The sequence below is a fragment of the Anomalospiza imberbis genome, chromosome 2 (assembly GCF_031753505.1).
Source record: "Anomalospiza imberbis isolate Cuckoo-Finch-1a 21T00152 chromosome 2, ASM3175350v1, whole genome shotgun sequence".
Lineage (NCBI taxonomy): Eukaryota > Metazoa > Chordata > Aves > Passeriformes > Viduidae > Anomalospiza > Anomalospiza imberbis.
The window spans coordinates 97,607,821-97,625,372 of NC_089682.1; the positions used below are offsets into that span (position 1 = coordinate 97,607,821).

The following is a 17,552-nucleotide window of genomic DNA, read 5'->3' on the forward strand; positions in this document are numbered from 1 at the left end:
TTTTTATGGGTTCAGGATATAGTTTAATGGTCAATTTAAGCTGATCTGGGGCTATTGCTGAAAGGATAGTCCTTTTGCTGCTTCTTTTAATTTGTGCCTTCTAGTCATATCTCCATGCCTTTAGCAGTTGAGGCACACAAAGAGCTGATTTGGCTGAAATATGATCTCCTTCCCCTACCATCCTAAGCCATGAGATGAGCTAGCTGATAATGTGGTTAGCCACATCATTAGTGCTGTTTGAAAGCATGTGGCAGAAACATCTGGCCAGTGGTGGATGGAGAACAGTGCTGTTGTCCTGATGGTAATGATGATCCTCTCTCAAAATGAAAACCTTGATAATTTTTAAGTCAGAGTTCAATTTTGGCATGTTGTGAAGCCCTCAGGAATATGAGTTTAAACATCTGGTTAAAGGAAGTATTAACAAACAAACAGCAGAGATTCATGACATTTTCTATGGAAATGTTGGACACAAAATGACTGATCAGAGCTTCTATATAAATTATTTTTTCTGCTTAAAATGATAGGTAAAAAAATGCTTGTAGTGTTTTCTGTGTGCGAAAGTGCCATTGCAAACTCTCAGATATTTGACCTGAATTGACTGTTATGAAACTGAAATAGTGGTTTTCTGAGATCCTTGAAGGTGGAGATTATTTGTTTATTTTCTTTATTTATTATAAGCACTGAACAAAAATAGTTACATCTATGTAATTGATGAAATGAAGTGCAAAAATGGTTCTTACAGCACTGAAAGTCTCTCATTTAATGTCTGATTGAAATATATTTTAATTTTAGGCTATTCGTGTCACTCATGAATCCAGTGCCCATGAAGGTCAGACTGAGGTATCCATTTTTTAAAAAAGTCTTTGTTTATATCTACTTAGAGTTCAATATAATTGACATGAAAGCAATCACATATTAAAGGTTTACAGTGAAATTGAGATTATTGCTTGGTTTTCAGAATTGTGTCATTAGTCCAAAATTAAGTGGTATTGCAGTGGGGAAAAACCAAACTCGAAGCTTGGGGGCTTTTGTTTGTTTGTTTGTGGGGTTGGTGGTGGGGGGTTGTTTGCATTAGGTTTTTTTAGCACTTATATAATATGAAAGATCTTTCTAAGCTTCATTTCAGAGTAAAACAGACAGAAACTTGATGTTTTCATGTTGCATATTTGTAGGTAAGACTGTAAGAGTCATAGTAACCATACAAGTGTATTGAACATTTTATGAGAGTTATAATTCAGGAAAAGAAATAGTCCAATAGTTGGTTTGCAGCTGTGTGTGTGGTGTTTGTATACAATACAAATTTGGATTAATTCTCATTCATACATACATTTATAAGCATTTATGCCCCAACAGATTGTGTGATATGGAAAAAACAACCTGATAGCTGACAAAAGAACCCTGAAATAACCATAAACTTGAACATTCAACATTTTTCTGCTTCAATCATACTAAGTCAGTTTTCCATCTTTCTGGTTCAGATTTCAGTATCTGACAAAAAAAAAAAAAAGATTGTATTGTTGCTAGCATTGCTTTATTTGACAAAAAGAGAAACACTTCTATGTTTGGCTGTGGCTCCAGTGACTCATCCATTTTCTCTTTTTGAAGTGCAGTAGGTAACATTTTCTTTTTTTTTTTTTTTTTGTGCAGTGACTTCTGTACAATGTAGGAGAAAGCAAAGCAGTCCTTTCAGCTTCCCCTTGCCCTGTCTGGAAATGGAAATGATGAGAATTGGTTTAACTACTTCTGTTACAGTTACTCAACTTCCTTTGTAGTATTTTATTTTAAAAACCACACCATTCTCTCTTCTTATCTTGTTCTCTAAATTAGCCAAGGTTCTATATTTCAGGAAGAAGCGTCAGAACAAATCTGTGGCTTTTTCCTTTTCTAAGTAAGAGACTCAAAAAATATGGTCTGGTTTTTTTTTTCCCCAAATGAGTCCATTTCTAGATATTCTTGGCCAGCTCAGAAAGAGTGATTATCCCAACAAATTGCTGAAGACTGAATCTTTTCCTAAGATCCTTGTGAAAGAGAAGCTTCTTTAGTTATTTTGATAGACTGTGAGGTTCACATAGGGAACGATCTGTCTCTGCATTCTTCTGGCAGATATTATGGAATGACTGAGAAAGAAAATACCAGGGCTGTGTGTTTTGAGAGTCTTCATGAAGATTCAGGAAGCACCTAAGTGATGATGGAATCTCCTAATAATGGACAGTTAACTTCTTGAACTTCCACTAATTAATTTGTTTCCTGATCAAGATAGCCACAATACAAAAGATTAATAATTGTGTGGAAAGATGAAGACTTCTTTTCATAATAAAAAATTACAAGATTGTCTTAGCAACCATGCCTAAACACAGATATTAAATAGCTAGTTTTCTTGCCAATAATTTATTATTCCATTTTGTATAACTCTATCTGTAAGTAATTCAATATGGCTATTCCATAGACTAGTGAAATAACTTTTTCCTGTCTTTTTGTTTCCAAAGTTGAAATAGTACAAAGACTGCATACATTTCCCAGGATCATTTTTTCAGAATGCTTCTCGTCCATCAACCAAGGAGGGAAGAAACAAACAAGTTTTGTTACTGGAACGTCAAATTGCCTGGAAATCCTGTCCTACCAGATGGTAGTTAAACAAGGCAGCAAGGCCTCCCCTTTCATTCGTACCTAAGGACTTGCTTTACTTTAAAGTAAAATTCTTTTTAAGCAAAACCAAATATGAAACACAAATATGCTGAGAAGTGTAACTGAGCAATAGAGTGAGTTAATCTCTTCTTCCTTCCATGGGTACATTTTAAATGTCACTGTGTACTCTCCATGTAGGGGTTGAAGGAACTGATAAACAGCATGATCTTGCAGGTGTTGAAGTTAACCATATGCAGGTCCTATGAGGTGGTTAACTTGTCCTGTGGGGTGAGTTGAGGATTTCTAGCACCTTTTGGGGAAGAAAGAAGAGAATCCAATTCCTCCTGCATATCCATTACTTGTTATAATTACTTTGCTGAGAATTTAAAGTTCCTTTAAGAGCACTGGAAAGGAACAAGGTTGCCTTCTTATCACTGGGGTTTTTGACCTCCATGCACCCCCTCCACTGCCCAAATACCCAAGGCATGTTCCACAGAAATCATTCCTTTGAGTAAAGTGGCTTATTTAGTTGCTTAATGATAGTAAGTGCTGTATAGTTAGTTCTTTGTGAACAAAAGCACTTTCTAGGTCTTTACAGATTCTTTCTAGGTCTCTTACAGATGTAAAGATTAAAAAAACATGCAGGCCTACTTTTTCTTAGGATAATTAATTTGGCTTGTGTTCTTCACGAGAAAAGCCTGCTCTATGGGTAGTTCTGTCCCTTAGATAGGTATTGCATACTACATACACGTTTTTACAAAATCTTGCTAAAACTTATCTGTGTTAGACAGAATAACTTCCAAAAGTGGGATGGATAGCAGTCAGTTCCACTGATTTCTTTAGGAAGGAAGGATGTTTCCTTCCACCATAAAAAAACACACCATCATGCGATCAAGATAAAGTTAAATTTTCTGATTCATGAGCTGCAGAAGGTTGAAAAATAGCACAGAGTACAGAGAGTATTATCTTCTGATAATACTATTTGGTGGGTTTGGGTGGTTTTTTTCTGGGTTCTGATGTTTCAGATATTTGAGGATTCAGTCTTTAATGCTTCTGTAAAGTCAAGTCTCTATTTGTTGATTGCCCTTGACAGTCATGCTATGTCTTCACAGACTTTTTTATAATCTGAGTGACTACTTAGTTTCTTAGTTTTTACAGTATGCTAATGCATTTTCTGCTTTTTTCTGTTTCATGTACATAAGTATTTCAAACCTCAAAATAAAGCAAGTCTAGCTAGAAATAAAAATCAGAAGTAATAGCATAAAGCAGTACTATCTTCCTAATATCTGTGTATTCTGTCATCTTGTCTGGTGGGTAGGATTTGTTTCTGTTTTACTATAATCTGTAATCAGATTTTTTTTTCCTCCTAAATTTCGTATGTTTTAAAGAGCTCTTCTTGAGGAGAAAATACCCCACACTGGGCAAGGTATTACTTGTAATGGGCTTCGAGATTCCACATGATGACTGCTCAAATTTACAGTCATCAGTTTGCTTCTGGGATGTATCATTACTGTGGGATCTATTTGGCTGAACATGAGGATGAATTGCTAAGCAAGTGGATTGAAGCTGAAAACTACAGAATGTTCTGCCTTGATGGGTGCTTTAACAGGCTTCCCAAGTTTGATAGCTGTGATTAATTTGTTTACTTAAAAAAACGCAACCACTTTTCTTAAAAATCAAAGAGATTATTTTCATTCAAGGAGATTAAACTTTCAAGAACTGTTAAGCAGTTTTCATTTTGATAATTCATTTCAAGTGTGCTGGTTAAAAGGGTTGTAAATTAGCACTCAATCCTTCAGGCCAGGTTTTGGACCAGGTTCTGTTAATACTTCTAGGTTGTGTGGCTCCATGTCTCACTTTATTGCTACTGTAGAGACAATAAATAGCTAAAGCAGTCTTATGGGTGCTTTTTATGGATACTTCTGTGTAAATAATGTAGTTCTGTTTAAATTTACTTAGGTAGCAAGTAGTAAGATCTGGGAATGGTTCCACAGAAGAAGTGGCTTGTTGGCTTCAAGGGTGGTTTGATTCTGGTCATGTGTTCAAGTACCATAATGAGGGCAATTAACGTAAGATTCCTGTAACAGTATTTCTGTTGAAGTTTATGATGGTGAAGCTTACACTTTCTTAAATAGCAGGTATTTCATATCCAAAGCTACCAAAAAAAAGGTCTAGGTCTTTACCTTAAAGCTTCATCGATCCAGTGTACTTTTTTCTGTGTGACAGCTCCTGAACTGCAGCTATTTTTGAGAGTAGAATAGGTGCCAGATACTCAAGATCCTCTTTATTCTTCCATGAGTCTTCTGCTGAGCATAGACTTCTATTTATAATATCTAGGATGTCTTAAGATGTGAAAAATAGAACCTGCTTCTTTGCCGAACTGCACATACTTTTAAGTCGATCCTTATTTTATTGCTTTGTGCTGAGCTGTCGTTGAGTTTTCCCTTTTGTTTTGCATTTGGGGTTTTTTCCCTTCTTGTTCTTCTGATGCCTCCTTGAGCAGTTCATAAGCTTTGAAACCCTGTACTGCCACACACCTTAACATTTCTGGTACCCTCTTACAAAAAAACAAAACCACCCTCTCCCTTTGAAAAACCACAACCCTTCCAAAACATTAAAATGACAAACAGTTTGTGGATCTGCATTAGCTGTCAAATCAACAGTGATCGATTATAACTAAGTTATGGTAATATTTGAGGAAGGGAAAAGTACCAATTTATAGCAGTGATCAGCGTAATACTTTCAAAACAATTGTAGTAACTATTTGCAAGTAACAAAGCAGAAAATCTGAGGGGAATATTTTTGAAAACAGGAAAACATGTTATTAAATGAGAGAAACTTCCAGGTCTAGAGTCTTTTGCAGAGTAAATAAATTTTGAAATTGGAGTTGGGGAAGAAACTTATTTTGTATCCTACCCCCTCATTTGCAATAATAATACAAAGTTACTGTATAGTTGCCTGGGAGAGTAGGAGAGGAGGAAAATGCAAAGGCACACTTTGTATAGAAATAAGCCAGTAGAAATTGTTTAGCTCAATTAAACAATTACATGCTTCAGGGAAGTTATTCCAGGTATAAAATATTACCTGATTCTTGAAATAAATTACCTTTTTAATATGTGAATATAATAATGTAGAAGATACTTTCATTCTGCTGGCATCTGTATTACTGGCATCTGTATCCAGTACTTTTGCAATTGTGTTTCATTACAACTCAATTCTACAGTAAGGAAAATGGCAATCTATGCCACAGAAATATTTTAAAAAGATTTATTGGCCTTTAGGCAAGGAATTAGATCCGGAGAATAATTCGTATTCAATTTCTGCGTTTCTCAAGGCTTTGACATGCTTAACACCTGTTCAAGTGTTATTTTGGCAATAGTATCTGAAGTTTTAGCTAGCTCTGTGTATCTGTGGCTGTTAAAATCATTCTGGATTAGCAGGTTTCCTACAATATGTTCATGGGCTTCCCAAACAGCTTCCTGAAACAGCTGATCCTGTAGCCATGTAGGAACTAATGCCGGCACAGAGGGCATACTCCTGGAAAGAGAGGAGAAAGTTTAACAGACTAGACTTAGATCAGCTTTTGGGAACAGCAAATACTCAAATAATTGTGCTTTTAAGTGATTGGAAAGCTGTTTGCCTAACATCGAGGTATCACTAACTGCTGCCAATGGCTTTCCTTATCACTTTTTGATGTGAAGTACAAGTGATGGAGTGAACTTTTTGTTATGTCGTGTGGTACTTGTGGCATATGGAATCACTTTTGTGATGGAGGTAAAACTTATTTTGGACAGGGGAGTTTTAGCAACATTTATGCACTACTGCTTAGCAGAATGTGATTTGTGGTCTCTGGGAAGTTTACTTGTTTAAGTGTTACTACAGCTTGGCTCAAAATGATGTTTCAATCAAGCAAATAAACACAAGTGATATAGCCACTTGAAATACTTATTCTGGATATTGGTTAGAGAGTAGTATGAACTGTGTTGGATATTAGCTAGAGAGAAATAAGTTTTTGATTTTGTTCATGACCTAAATTATTAGGAGATAATTAAGGGCTCTTACATTCATGTATTTTCTTTCCTCTTCCTTAGAGTCTGATGAGAATGTCCATCTAAACAAACTTTAACTTACAGTGTTTAAGATTAGTTGTTAAGAAGAGGAAGATAGAACAAAACAGAAGTGCAGAATAAAATATATCATCTATTAAGGGAGGGCAGAGAAAACACTTTGTTCTGTAACTCCTCCTGTTTGGGTTATTTTAGTACACTTTGTACATCTATTTCCCAACTGACAGCTTTGGCTACTAGAACTATGTTGAGTGAAATGAGGCTCAGAATTGAATGGACTGAGGTGCAGCATCTGAGCTGCTACTTCAAATGGAAAAAACATTCTTCCATGTCATTAGACCCTTTTCAAAAATACTGATAAAAAATCAGCCTTTAAAAATCAAAACTGGTGTTTATACAGAGAGAGTCAAAAATCACAAATAAGAACATGTTTCAGATGTTCACAAAAAGCTGAAATACTGGCACACATCAGTGTGTTTACTTAGATACACTTTTTGTTCACAAGTATGATCAGGAATGTTTTTAACATGGATTGAAGTTGGCAGCCTCTAAAAACACTACCACAGCTCCATTTCTTCTTTAACTCAAAACATAACTGCAAACTGTAGTCTGTAAACTTGTTTCATGTGCCTGGAGAACCATAATCTTGCTTGGAATGCACGTAGTTAGACTTTGATCACAGTAACAGTCGTTAACATTGGCAAGAGCAAAGTAGAATCAATGCACTCTGTTCCCAACTGCTATAAAACTTGAACTTTCAAAGATCTCTGGTTCCCTGGGGCATTACAATTTATTGTTAGAGAAGAAACATAAAGAGCTTCCCTTTTGCTCCTGCCAAGAGCATATGGTGGGATTTTTTTATTAAATCACCCGTATTCCTTGATGTTTCTTCTGAATAGTCCATAGTCTTCCAAAGAAACATTTGCATCTTGAGAGAATATAAAATAATTTCTGTAACTGTTTCAAACATGATTTTTAACTTAGCATTAGAGAAGAAGCATATAATCTCTCCTGTAAAGGTGGTGAAGTTGCCTAAAAATTTTATGTATGGCTTTTTTTCTTTTACAGTCTACAAAGTAAAAGTGTAAAAAAAGAGCTTACGAGAATCACGTGAAATGTTTTCGAAATTGTGCTTGGTTAGTCTGTGACTCATTGCATTGCCATGTTATCTAACATGTTAGTGTTTGAGACATGCATTAATCTGATTTCTATACTGAGCAAATTGCTAAAAAGGTATTAATACAGTAGAATTGTTATTCTGGATCTTTTGCTTAACCATAAAATCTGCATGAAGGAATTCTGATTCCTAGGATGAAACATAACTATAGAGGATATTCGCACCCATAAAGCCCCACCCATGGATTTAAATAACAAGTCTATAAGAAAGAAATAACACAAATGAAAAAATGTTTCTACAGTTTTGCATCCAACATCTCTACCAATCAACTGCCATAAGTTCGTTTGGTTTTCTTTTTTTTTTTTTTTTTTTTTTTTGTTTGTTTTTTTGCATCTCTCCAATCCATAGTGCCTCCTGTGCTGTTCTTGCACTATCTGTAAGAGACAGCAAGCAGCAGGGAATAGCCAAGTGTGACAGGTGATGGCTGAGTTCACAGTCAGCCTCTTGCCCTTCGGCAGAAGAGAAAATTATTTGGCTCTCTCCTTTTTTTTTTTCCTTTATCAAACCACTAATTTGGAAGGAGAAAATTAAAAGAATTTACAATTTTTAAGACTTGCAACATTTTACCAATATGGCTGAAGCTAGACAGTGGGCTAAAACCACTCAGAGAATTGATGTTGCATCAACTGACTTTGCTCAAGGAAGCACTCCAAAAATACAGTATTTGGTGTGCAACAATGCTGTTCAATTTATTTCAGAAAAAAATATTGTGAAGGAAAAACTATTTGAAAAAAAATAGCTTTTGCAGAGCTCCCTAACCTTTGAAGTTTTCTTCCTTCTTTTGTGATTAAACTTTTTTTTGATCACAGAAGTCACCATTGTGATAATCTAGCTTGACTTTTGCCTAACATAGACCATAGAACTTTATTTTAAGTCTTCAGGGTGAGATAAAATTACCAATAATTTTGGAAAGATTTTTTGGGGGTGCTCAGATCCCACCATTTTTCTTGTCTTTACCCATATTTCTAGCAAAGTAATACTCTTGGGATATTATCCATTCTTGATCTTGGGTTAAACTGGACTAACTAAACTGACTGGTGCAGATGTTGATCTGCTAGCAGATGCAGCCAAGTTTGATTTGTAAACTCAGTCTCAATTTTATTGATGTTGATAATTGTAATGTTGGCAAAATGAGTAGATCTGTGAAGACTGGAGTTTGTGAATCTTAACTTTCTAAGAATTTGCATGTTGGTCAGGTTTTTGTTGCATGTAAGGAATATCTAGTTTGGAGCAAGCTTTTCTTGTAGTCGAAATACACACAACGTCTCTAGTTCATGTGAATTCTGTGGTGTAATGTTGGAGATGAGTTCATGAACCATTTTCTGCCTGTATGGAATTCTTCCTTTGTCAAACTTCTCTCCTCTGACTGCCTGCTTATCTTTTTATAAAAACTTGAAGGAACTTAATGTCTCTCAAGATTTCACCACCACCACCACATAGGCTTGAAATGCTGTTGAGAAGTTTAAAACCCTTGTGAAGGAAAGAGGAGGAAGAGGGTTTTTTCAGACAGTGTAATACAAAGATTTAATTTGCATGTAAAAAACTCAGTAATGGTAATGACTAAGGAAGAAGAACACTTAGTTTAACTGTAATACAGACCCTTTAAAATATTGTGTTTAATTCAACAATGAGCAATTATTTAAGAAAAACAAATCTTCAAAAGGTGGTGGGGAAAAGTGATTGATAGATACTAAGTACACCCTCTCTGAGAATAATCTTAAGGCTGTTATAACCCTTATATTGCCCATTTGGCTGGAAAAGTTGTACATTTTATTGTTGCTTCAACCATCTCCCATCTCTGCTCCAGGGATTACTGTATGGGAATTGTATAATGAACAGCATGTTGGGAGGAGTCCCTGCACGCTTATGGAACAATGCAACTGGGCAGATGCAGAACGTGTGCCAGGGCCTCTGATCCCAGGCTTGTGCCTATGAAACAATGACCAGGACTAAAAGTATGCTATCTCCTGTTTCCCAAGCTTCCAGACATGTTGTTATGCAGTTAAAGCTCATTTTATCTCTGTCCCAGTGCAGCTGGCATTTCTTTCTTCACAGTCACACAGCCTCAAAATGGAGGAAAGTGGAAAAGCCCCTGTCCCAGCACAGGTTGTGAGCTGATAGGCAGGGAAACTTCCAAAGAGGAAGGTAGCATGGGCTTGAACTTTCCTCTGCAAGGATGCTCTAAACCTGAGTTTCCAGATAGATTAATTTTTGTAGCCACTAGCAAGTTAATAATACGTATTTCTGTTTAGAAATGGTCATGCAATACCAGATGCTGCTTTGTCCTGTCAGGTCTTCAATGCATTACACGTGGACTGAAATAATTTGCTAGATTGGGTTCCACAAACAAGATGAGCAACAGATCCCTGTTTCTAGAACCTGACAGGTTTGGGTGTGAACCAAGCCATGAGCTCCTCGTCACTATCAGACTTAGGCACTTTTAGGTATGAGCGAAAGCACAGGTCTTGGTGCCTGACAAACTTTGTATGTGATTCCTTTTAGATTTTAGATTTTAGTAACAGCTATATATAGGAGTAAATTTTAGACTGGGGCAGATGGTAATTGCCTGAACATTTTCTGGACCTACTCCATGCAGCTTTTAACTTTTTATAATTTTTTTTTTTTTTTTTTTTGCATTTCAGACAATAAACTTGATGTGCTTACTGGTTTATATGACAATAACATTCAATTCTATTTCAGGACTTTTGTTTTACCACTTCAGATATTTGACCTATTATAATTTTCAGCACAGGAATATGCTCCTGTGATCTTTTCTTCATGTGAAGTCGGACTCATTCTCTCTTTTCTGCAGTTTCTAGCTGTTAATAAATTTTGTTTGAATAGAGTGTTTCAAGTTAGGATTTGTCTTCCATAGTTTAAATTAAATGCGAAATGTATGACTGGTATTCTTTATTGGAGATGTGTATCTAACATTAATTTCATAGTAATAGTGACATGTAATTCTAATTTAGTTTTTTTTATATTCATTTGAAAACAACCTCCGTTCACATAGCTTAATTTGTGCTTATAATAATTTATAGAATTTTCTGGTTATTACAGCCTTGTTAATTAGCCATAATCCAGTATTAAGTTTGCTTTTCCAGAATTCCTATATATTGTCTGCTGAAATTCTACTCTTACAGATGCAAAAGTATATTTTCAATGGAGAGGAAGTTTCTTGTTCTCTTAGTTGATCTCACTAGGGGACCCACTAGTACAGGAAATAAAGGATAAAAAGATTCAATGAATGGAAGTAAAAATCAGGACAAATACTAATTAGAAATATTAAAATACTAGTTGCCCTAAATGGCATTCTATGGTGTAAATTCAGTTTTGAAAAGCTGAAGTATTTTTTGGTTTTGTTACATTCAGGCAAGGGGTATTTTTAATATTTTCTCATTATTTTGGCAATATTGGCCAGAAAACAAGTGCAATGAAGAAGAATGGTAGAAGTATAGACTTGTGGTAAAAATAGGAACAAAATTAAAACAAGGCTCTCTAAAAAAATCTTTTAATATTGTGGCTATCCCTGTACTGTTAAGCAATTCTTAAATTTGGTATTGTTCAAAATCTTCTAAAGTTTCACAGTAATTATACAGGAGTCCTGAAAGAATAGGATTTTTTTCAGAGCAGAAGTATACAGTTTAACAGCTTCTAGTCATTTTTTTAACTGTTTCTCACTAAAAAGATACTACAATTCAGATTCTTGGAAGACTTATCGATCCTGTCTGTTATGATGGCAGCAGCTTACAAAATGGTAAAACATACAAGTGTCTCTTGCCTTTTATCATGAACTGTCTAGTCAGCAAAAGTCTTAAATTTCTGCCTGACAGCAGGTTCTAATCTTATAGGTTCCTCCTTCCATTGGAAGGTCTGTGCACTATGAGGAATTCTAGAAGCAATCTTTTATTAGTTATCTTTTAAAATTTTCTTAAGCAAGCTGAGAACAGATCATTTTTAAAGCCATCTGATATGTTATCTAAACATAAAACGTCCATTTTAGAACAGTTCTTCAAGTGAAGAATATGAAACAACCCCAGTCAGTAGCACAGGTAAACTGTAATAGCCATTAAGCTATTGTAAGCCTTTCTGTCTTGTAGATGTTTTGCCATTTCTTAATTCCTTTTTATTCATGTAGTTGCATTTTTGGATTCTAGGTTTTCTAGTTTTGTCCTCTTTTATGAGGAGCTGCTGAGATGTAGGAGGTGGATCAGAATGCTTGAAATTAAAGAAAAAAAACAAACTCTGACACACCTGTGGAAAACTGTGATCTCTTGACAGGTTATGAGACTTGGTAACATTCCATGTCTTCGAGCTTTACAGTTAAGTTTTACTGTACTTGATGCTTGCTCTTCATGAAGAATTCCTAACCCTATCTTCCTTCTTTAAGGTCAGTAATATGGGAGCAGAAAGAACCAATTCATTGTCCCACTCTTGACAGGAAAAAGAAAAAAAGAGAATTAAGATTAGTTGCTTAAAAAAAAAATAAATAATGCAAAAAATAAATAGTTTTGACTGGCACTACAGTGACTTATTTTGACTAATAAGAGGGAAAATTTTTTTTTTCAGAGAAGCTATCTAATGCTTGGTTTTCACAGTCCCTACTGGAGTCATTCCACTGAATGCATCATTTGGGACATACCTTAAGGAACTGCAGTTTCTGTTCTGCCTGCCCTAACCTGGCAGGTCTCAGGGCAGATAAGTGGGGTGTCAGTGATGAGTTACTTTGTTAGCTTGTGGGTCTCTGCAGAGAGTGGTTGTAAGACCTGTACTATTAAGTAGTCTGCCAGTGACATGGAAGACAATAGCAGGGTGACCAGATTTCAGCCTTCCAGGTACCTGAGGGGAGCCTGCAAGAGAGCTGGAGAGAGACTATGCAAGGGCATGTCCTGACAGGACTAAGGGGAATGGCTTCAAACTGAAAGACAGTGGGCTTAGATTAGACATTAGGAAGTAATTCCTTATTGTGAGGGTGGTGAGGTAATGGAGAAGGTTCTCCAGAGAAGTTGTGGATGACTCATGCCTGGAAGTGTCCAAGGCCAATTTGGGTGGGGCTCTGAGCAACCTGGTGTAATGGAAGGTGTCCCTGCCCTCGTGGGAATTGTAACTAGATGATCTTTAAAGTGGACCCTTCCAATCCAAACCATTCCATGATTCTGTTATTAAAATACACCTCAAAGCTTACAGGCGGTGGAAAAAGATCAAGAGATAGTAAAGCACAAGACATCAACACAGGACAATCTGGATCGCCCTTTAGATTACCTTCAAACAAAGGAGTGTTTTTCTAAGGCCAAATAAAAGCTATGTAATTAGCACAAAAGATTAACTTCATTTCTTGAGAGACGGCAAGGGGTTCTCTGAGAGGCTCTAGATAATACTGGGAATTTTTATATATTCCAAGATAATAGGGGATGAAATGCTGAAGATGAGCTTCTGGTTTTGCATCCTGGCCCGATGAATAATGTAATCTATTGTTCATGTTATGTCATCGTTTAACAGGACTAAGAAGGTTGGATTCTCATTTATTATGAATTTTAGCAAACTGTATGAATATGCTGCTTATTATCTCTGTAGCTAGAGACAGGATTGATCTATTTTGTTATTTGTTCTGACTTTTTTCAGTAGTAAAAAAATGTTAAGCTTGAATGTTTGTTCTTGTTTTATGAGTATGCTCTGATCCAAGCAAAACTTGAACTTGTTTGGTCCTGTGGCCTGTGTGGGACAGAAGATCAAAACTAAATCATCACAATGGTCCTTTCTGGTCTTAATATATTTACTATAACTTTGTCAGTTGGAGCTGAGAGTCATTTTTAATACTTCTATGGTCTTTCTTCTAATAGTAACAATTTGAATGGTTTAACATAGTCCTACTGCTTCCACGGATACTAAAGGGATCCTGAGTGTTAATGGCAGTACTGCCACTGGCCTGCTATTTTAGAAGAATAGGTGAAAAACTTAGGAAGTTGCATACCTCACCACGGTAAGCTTCCCTTTTCCTTTGCTTTCCTTTTATGTTAGACATGGAACAGTAAAGAAACTCTGGGTCTGTTACCATAGTTACTTGATTCATCTTAAATCCCAGAGCAGCACAATCTAGCTTTCCCAAATTGCCAAAGAACTATTGCTCACAGCTTTTGTAGCTGTAGGCAAAACTGATTCTTTCTCTGTTCTTAACTATTTCTTCTGTTAAATGATGCTTAAAGCCCCTCCCTCCTCACTTCCCAACACTCTGTCTCTTGAATGAGTCAGTTAATTTGTGTTCATATTGTGAAGTTCCCTGGGTGTGAATAACCTCTAACTTATTTGACTATAAACTTCAGATTTGAACAATGTCTTTGCTTATGTGCAGTGTTCTTTCATCTTCTCATTTGAATTCAACACATTCTTGATTATTATCTTTGTGATTAGAGCAGTTAGAGGACAGTATACTCAATAGTGGGCACTTGTGCAGTTGCTATTTGCTGCAGTTGCAGGGATTCTATTTCAAGTTTAAGTGGGCTAAGTATGTTCTTTTTTAATGTTTATGTAGTCGTCATCGTCCTCGCTGTCTTCACCACCATGCTCATCGCAGCCTCAGGTTAGCCACAGCAGAACGAAGGCCTCACCATTGTGTCACTCTGCATCCCTCTCCTGGGCCAAACGTAATCATGTAGGTCCTGCAAAGGCTCCCAGTCCGTCAATCCGTCTGCGTCGGTGGCGGCCCTTGATACGCCTTCCATCTGTCGGGCTTCATTCTGTTGTAAGTGTAGTCCATCTTCAGTCTTTTCTTACTCTGACACCACAGGCCTTCTGCCATGTAGCTTCAGTCTTCAAGGCATCATGTTTTGTTGGGGTCTTTTCTCGATCATTCTTAAGATTTCTTTCTTCCTGGTTTATTTTTTCCCTTTCCACCACGTCAGACAGCAAAAGTGCATCATTCCGTGCTTTGCTGTCCAGGTATTTTTGATTCCATACATACGCCAAATCATTTTCAAAGCATAGAAGAAGTTTACCTTCCATGAACTGGCACGCTTTTTTGCCATAGGCTCCACATCCAGCCTCTTCTTTTCACCTCATCTTCATGATCTTTCATTTGGATCTGCTAAACCAAGGGGCTTCTAATTTTTTGCCATGTGGTATTATTTCTTCTGTGTTTGAGACCTGGTTTTAAGTTCTCATATCCTAAACCTAGTCTCCTTTTCTTTCATTAACTCGTGGTTAATGGTCCCTGAGTATTTCAGTAATGATAAAGTGTTTCCTTTAATCCCAAGGGGCTGGTTATTTTCTCACTTGACATCTTATTTCTTCATATAGTTTGTACGCAAACATTGTAGTTGAAAAGGATGATGTTCCATTAAGAAAAGCTTGTCATCAAATACTTAACCTTTTTCCTCCTTCACTCACAGACCACAAATGTATCTTGAAAATCTGGAAAAAAAATTATATGTACAGAGTAGCCAGTATTTCTAAATGACCTGATGGCCACCAGCAGAAGCACTGAACTGAAAAAGTCTTTTAGTGCTATTTCATCCTGCTTTTAAGGAGTGATCACACTTCTAGCGCATACATGAATAGAAAAATAAATCTTGGTATGTAGATGTTAATGGTCTTAAATGCAAAATTGGGACATTGATTTTGTTTTTATCATTCTTTGATACTCATCACATTTCACCTGTGTTCCTGGAAATTCTTCTTTGAGATATGTGGGTATTTTACAGAGGTGAAATAACTACTCTACCTGTGGTCCAAATAATTTTCTTTTTCATTCAGATGTGTCTTTGCACATGTGGAAATCCTTAATATTTTACTGCTATTAAAAATTAGTGTCAAATGCTTCCACTTCTTTATAGCTTTTTTACTTTTGTCCTGATAAATATCTCAAGATGAGACCTTTTCCCAGACTCCTTTCTCTTCATGTGAATAGTAATTGCTTTTATTAAGTATCTGGCTCTCATGTAATATTCAGAATTATGGACCATTCTTGATGTTATCATTTGGAGCTAGTTAAATATTTATTTTGGGATCTGAGGAGGTGTGAAGTTAAGTACAGTCTTAAATTCTTCCCAGCTCATGCTTCTTACCCTTCATTTGTTTCGCTGACATTGACAAACATCTGACATTTTACCTGGGGATTTTATTGTCTAGCAAACCTTGGAAAATTCTGAGTCATGTTTTTGTAATTTGAAACTGGGATCTTGTTTGAATTTGACTTATCTATGTTTTTTGTTAAGAAAATACTTATTGAAGGAGACTTGAGCTTGAGTGTGCCTGCCTGGAACAAAAGCATTAATTGAACATGAGTTTACTTCAACAGTAAACAAACAGGGACTTATCTAAGACATTACAGCATAGCCTGTTGTCACTATAGCAGAAAAACAAGCTGAGCGTTTTGTTAACTTAAGAAAATATCTGAAAACGAGTCCTCATCCACTATTAGTGAGCATTTGCTTTAAAAATGTTCAGAAAATTAGTTTAGCTTTCAATGCAACTCTATTTGGCAAAGCAGAAGCTTGCTGTTAAAAGGTTTTAATATATTATACCTTAGTTCCCCTTATGTCCTGTCTTCATTCAACAGATTAAAATTGCAAGGCCTATACACAAAGATTTATCAGTGAATACTATATAGTCTGGTGTGTATTGGTAACTAAATGTTGTTCTCATCTTTACACTTTTGTATAACATCCCTTACAAGAAAATTAAGAACATACAATCTATTTGTAAATTAGTTTAATATGCAAGAAACCAGACAGTCTTTTGGCATTAAAGTAGTCTCTGTTGGCTTGGTAAAATTTGAATGACTAGGTAGTATTTAATGTCATGTCAACAAGTAGTATTAGTACAGCTCTGATATTCTGCTAGGTGTACAGAGAGGCTGAACTGCTCGTTGTTGCATGAGGCCAATGTATAAGAAATGCATGAGCATTTTAGTATTGTTTTTATTAAGGAACCTATGCTCTTGTATTTACGGGAGGGGAACATCCTGTATATTGTGTTTAAAATAGAGTTGAACTTTCTTGTAGTTCTGAGTACATTTCTACTACTAAAACACTGACAAACAGAAAAAAGATTGTTTGAAAATTTAGAGCAAAAGTTTTGATGCTGGGAGAAGTTTTCTAGGCTCCTTAAATAAAAGCACTTTTCCTAGTTGAAAACTTTCCTTGACTTCAATGGTTGTTGACCTTAGGTGAACACCCTCCTTTGCAGGCCAGGGCAGGGAGAAAATATGAGAAAAAAAATTCATATGTTAAGATAAAGGCAGTTCAGGGGAAAACAAAAGATTTATTCTGTACTTCCCATCAGCAGGGGATGTCCAGACACTTCCTGGGAAGCCAGTCTTCAGTGTGTGTAGTGGTTGGCCAGGAAGACAAATGTCGCAATAACTAATGCCTGCCCCTTTTCCCTCCTCCTTTCTCTTAGCTTTTATTGCTGAGCAGACCTCATATGGTACAGAATACCCCTTTGGTCATTTTGGGCCACCTGTCCTGGCTGTGTCCCCTCACAGGATTTTGCCCACCCCTCTCCTACTGGTGAGGGTGAAACGTTGGAGAGAGGGCACCGGTGCAGTGCCAGCACTGCTCAGCAGTGGCCAAAGCACTGGGGGGTTACCAGCCCCTTTCCAGCTACCAAAGCAAAGCTCAGCACTGGGAGGGCTGCTCTGGGGAAATGAGCTCCATCTCAGCCAGACCCAATACATCTTTTTAGAG

The 17,552-nt window shown here is 36.5% G+C and overlaps 1 protein-coding gene across 6 annotated transcripts in view; it reads left to right on the forward strand.

Annotated features, from left to right (window-relative positions):
• Nucleotides 1-17,552, forward strand: part of UCHL3 (ubiquitin C-terminal hydrolase L3) — a 45,681-nt gene that overhangs the window by 18,077 nt on the left and 10,052 nt on the right. For all 6 annotated transcript variants that reach the window (XR_010996571.1, XM_068182333.1, XM_068182331.1 and 3 more), the window contains one exon: nucleotides 793-840. Coding sequence is in view for 5 of the 6 variants with exons in the window: in XM_068182333.1 (XP_068038434.1) it covers nucleotides 793-840 (48 nt within the window). In the remaining variant the exon portion in view is untranslated. The remainder of the gene's footprint in view (nucleotides 1-792; nucleotides 841-17,552) is intronic.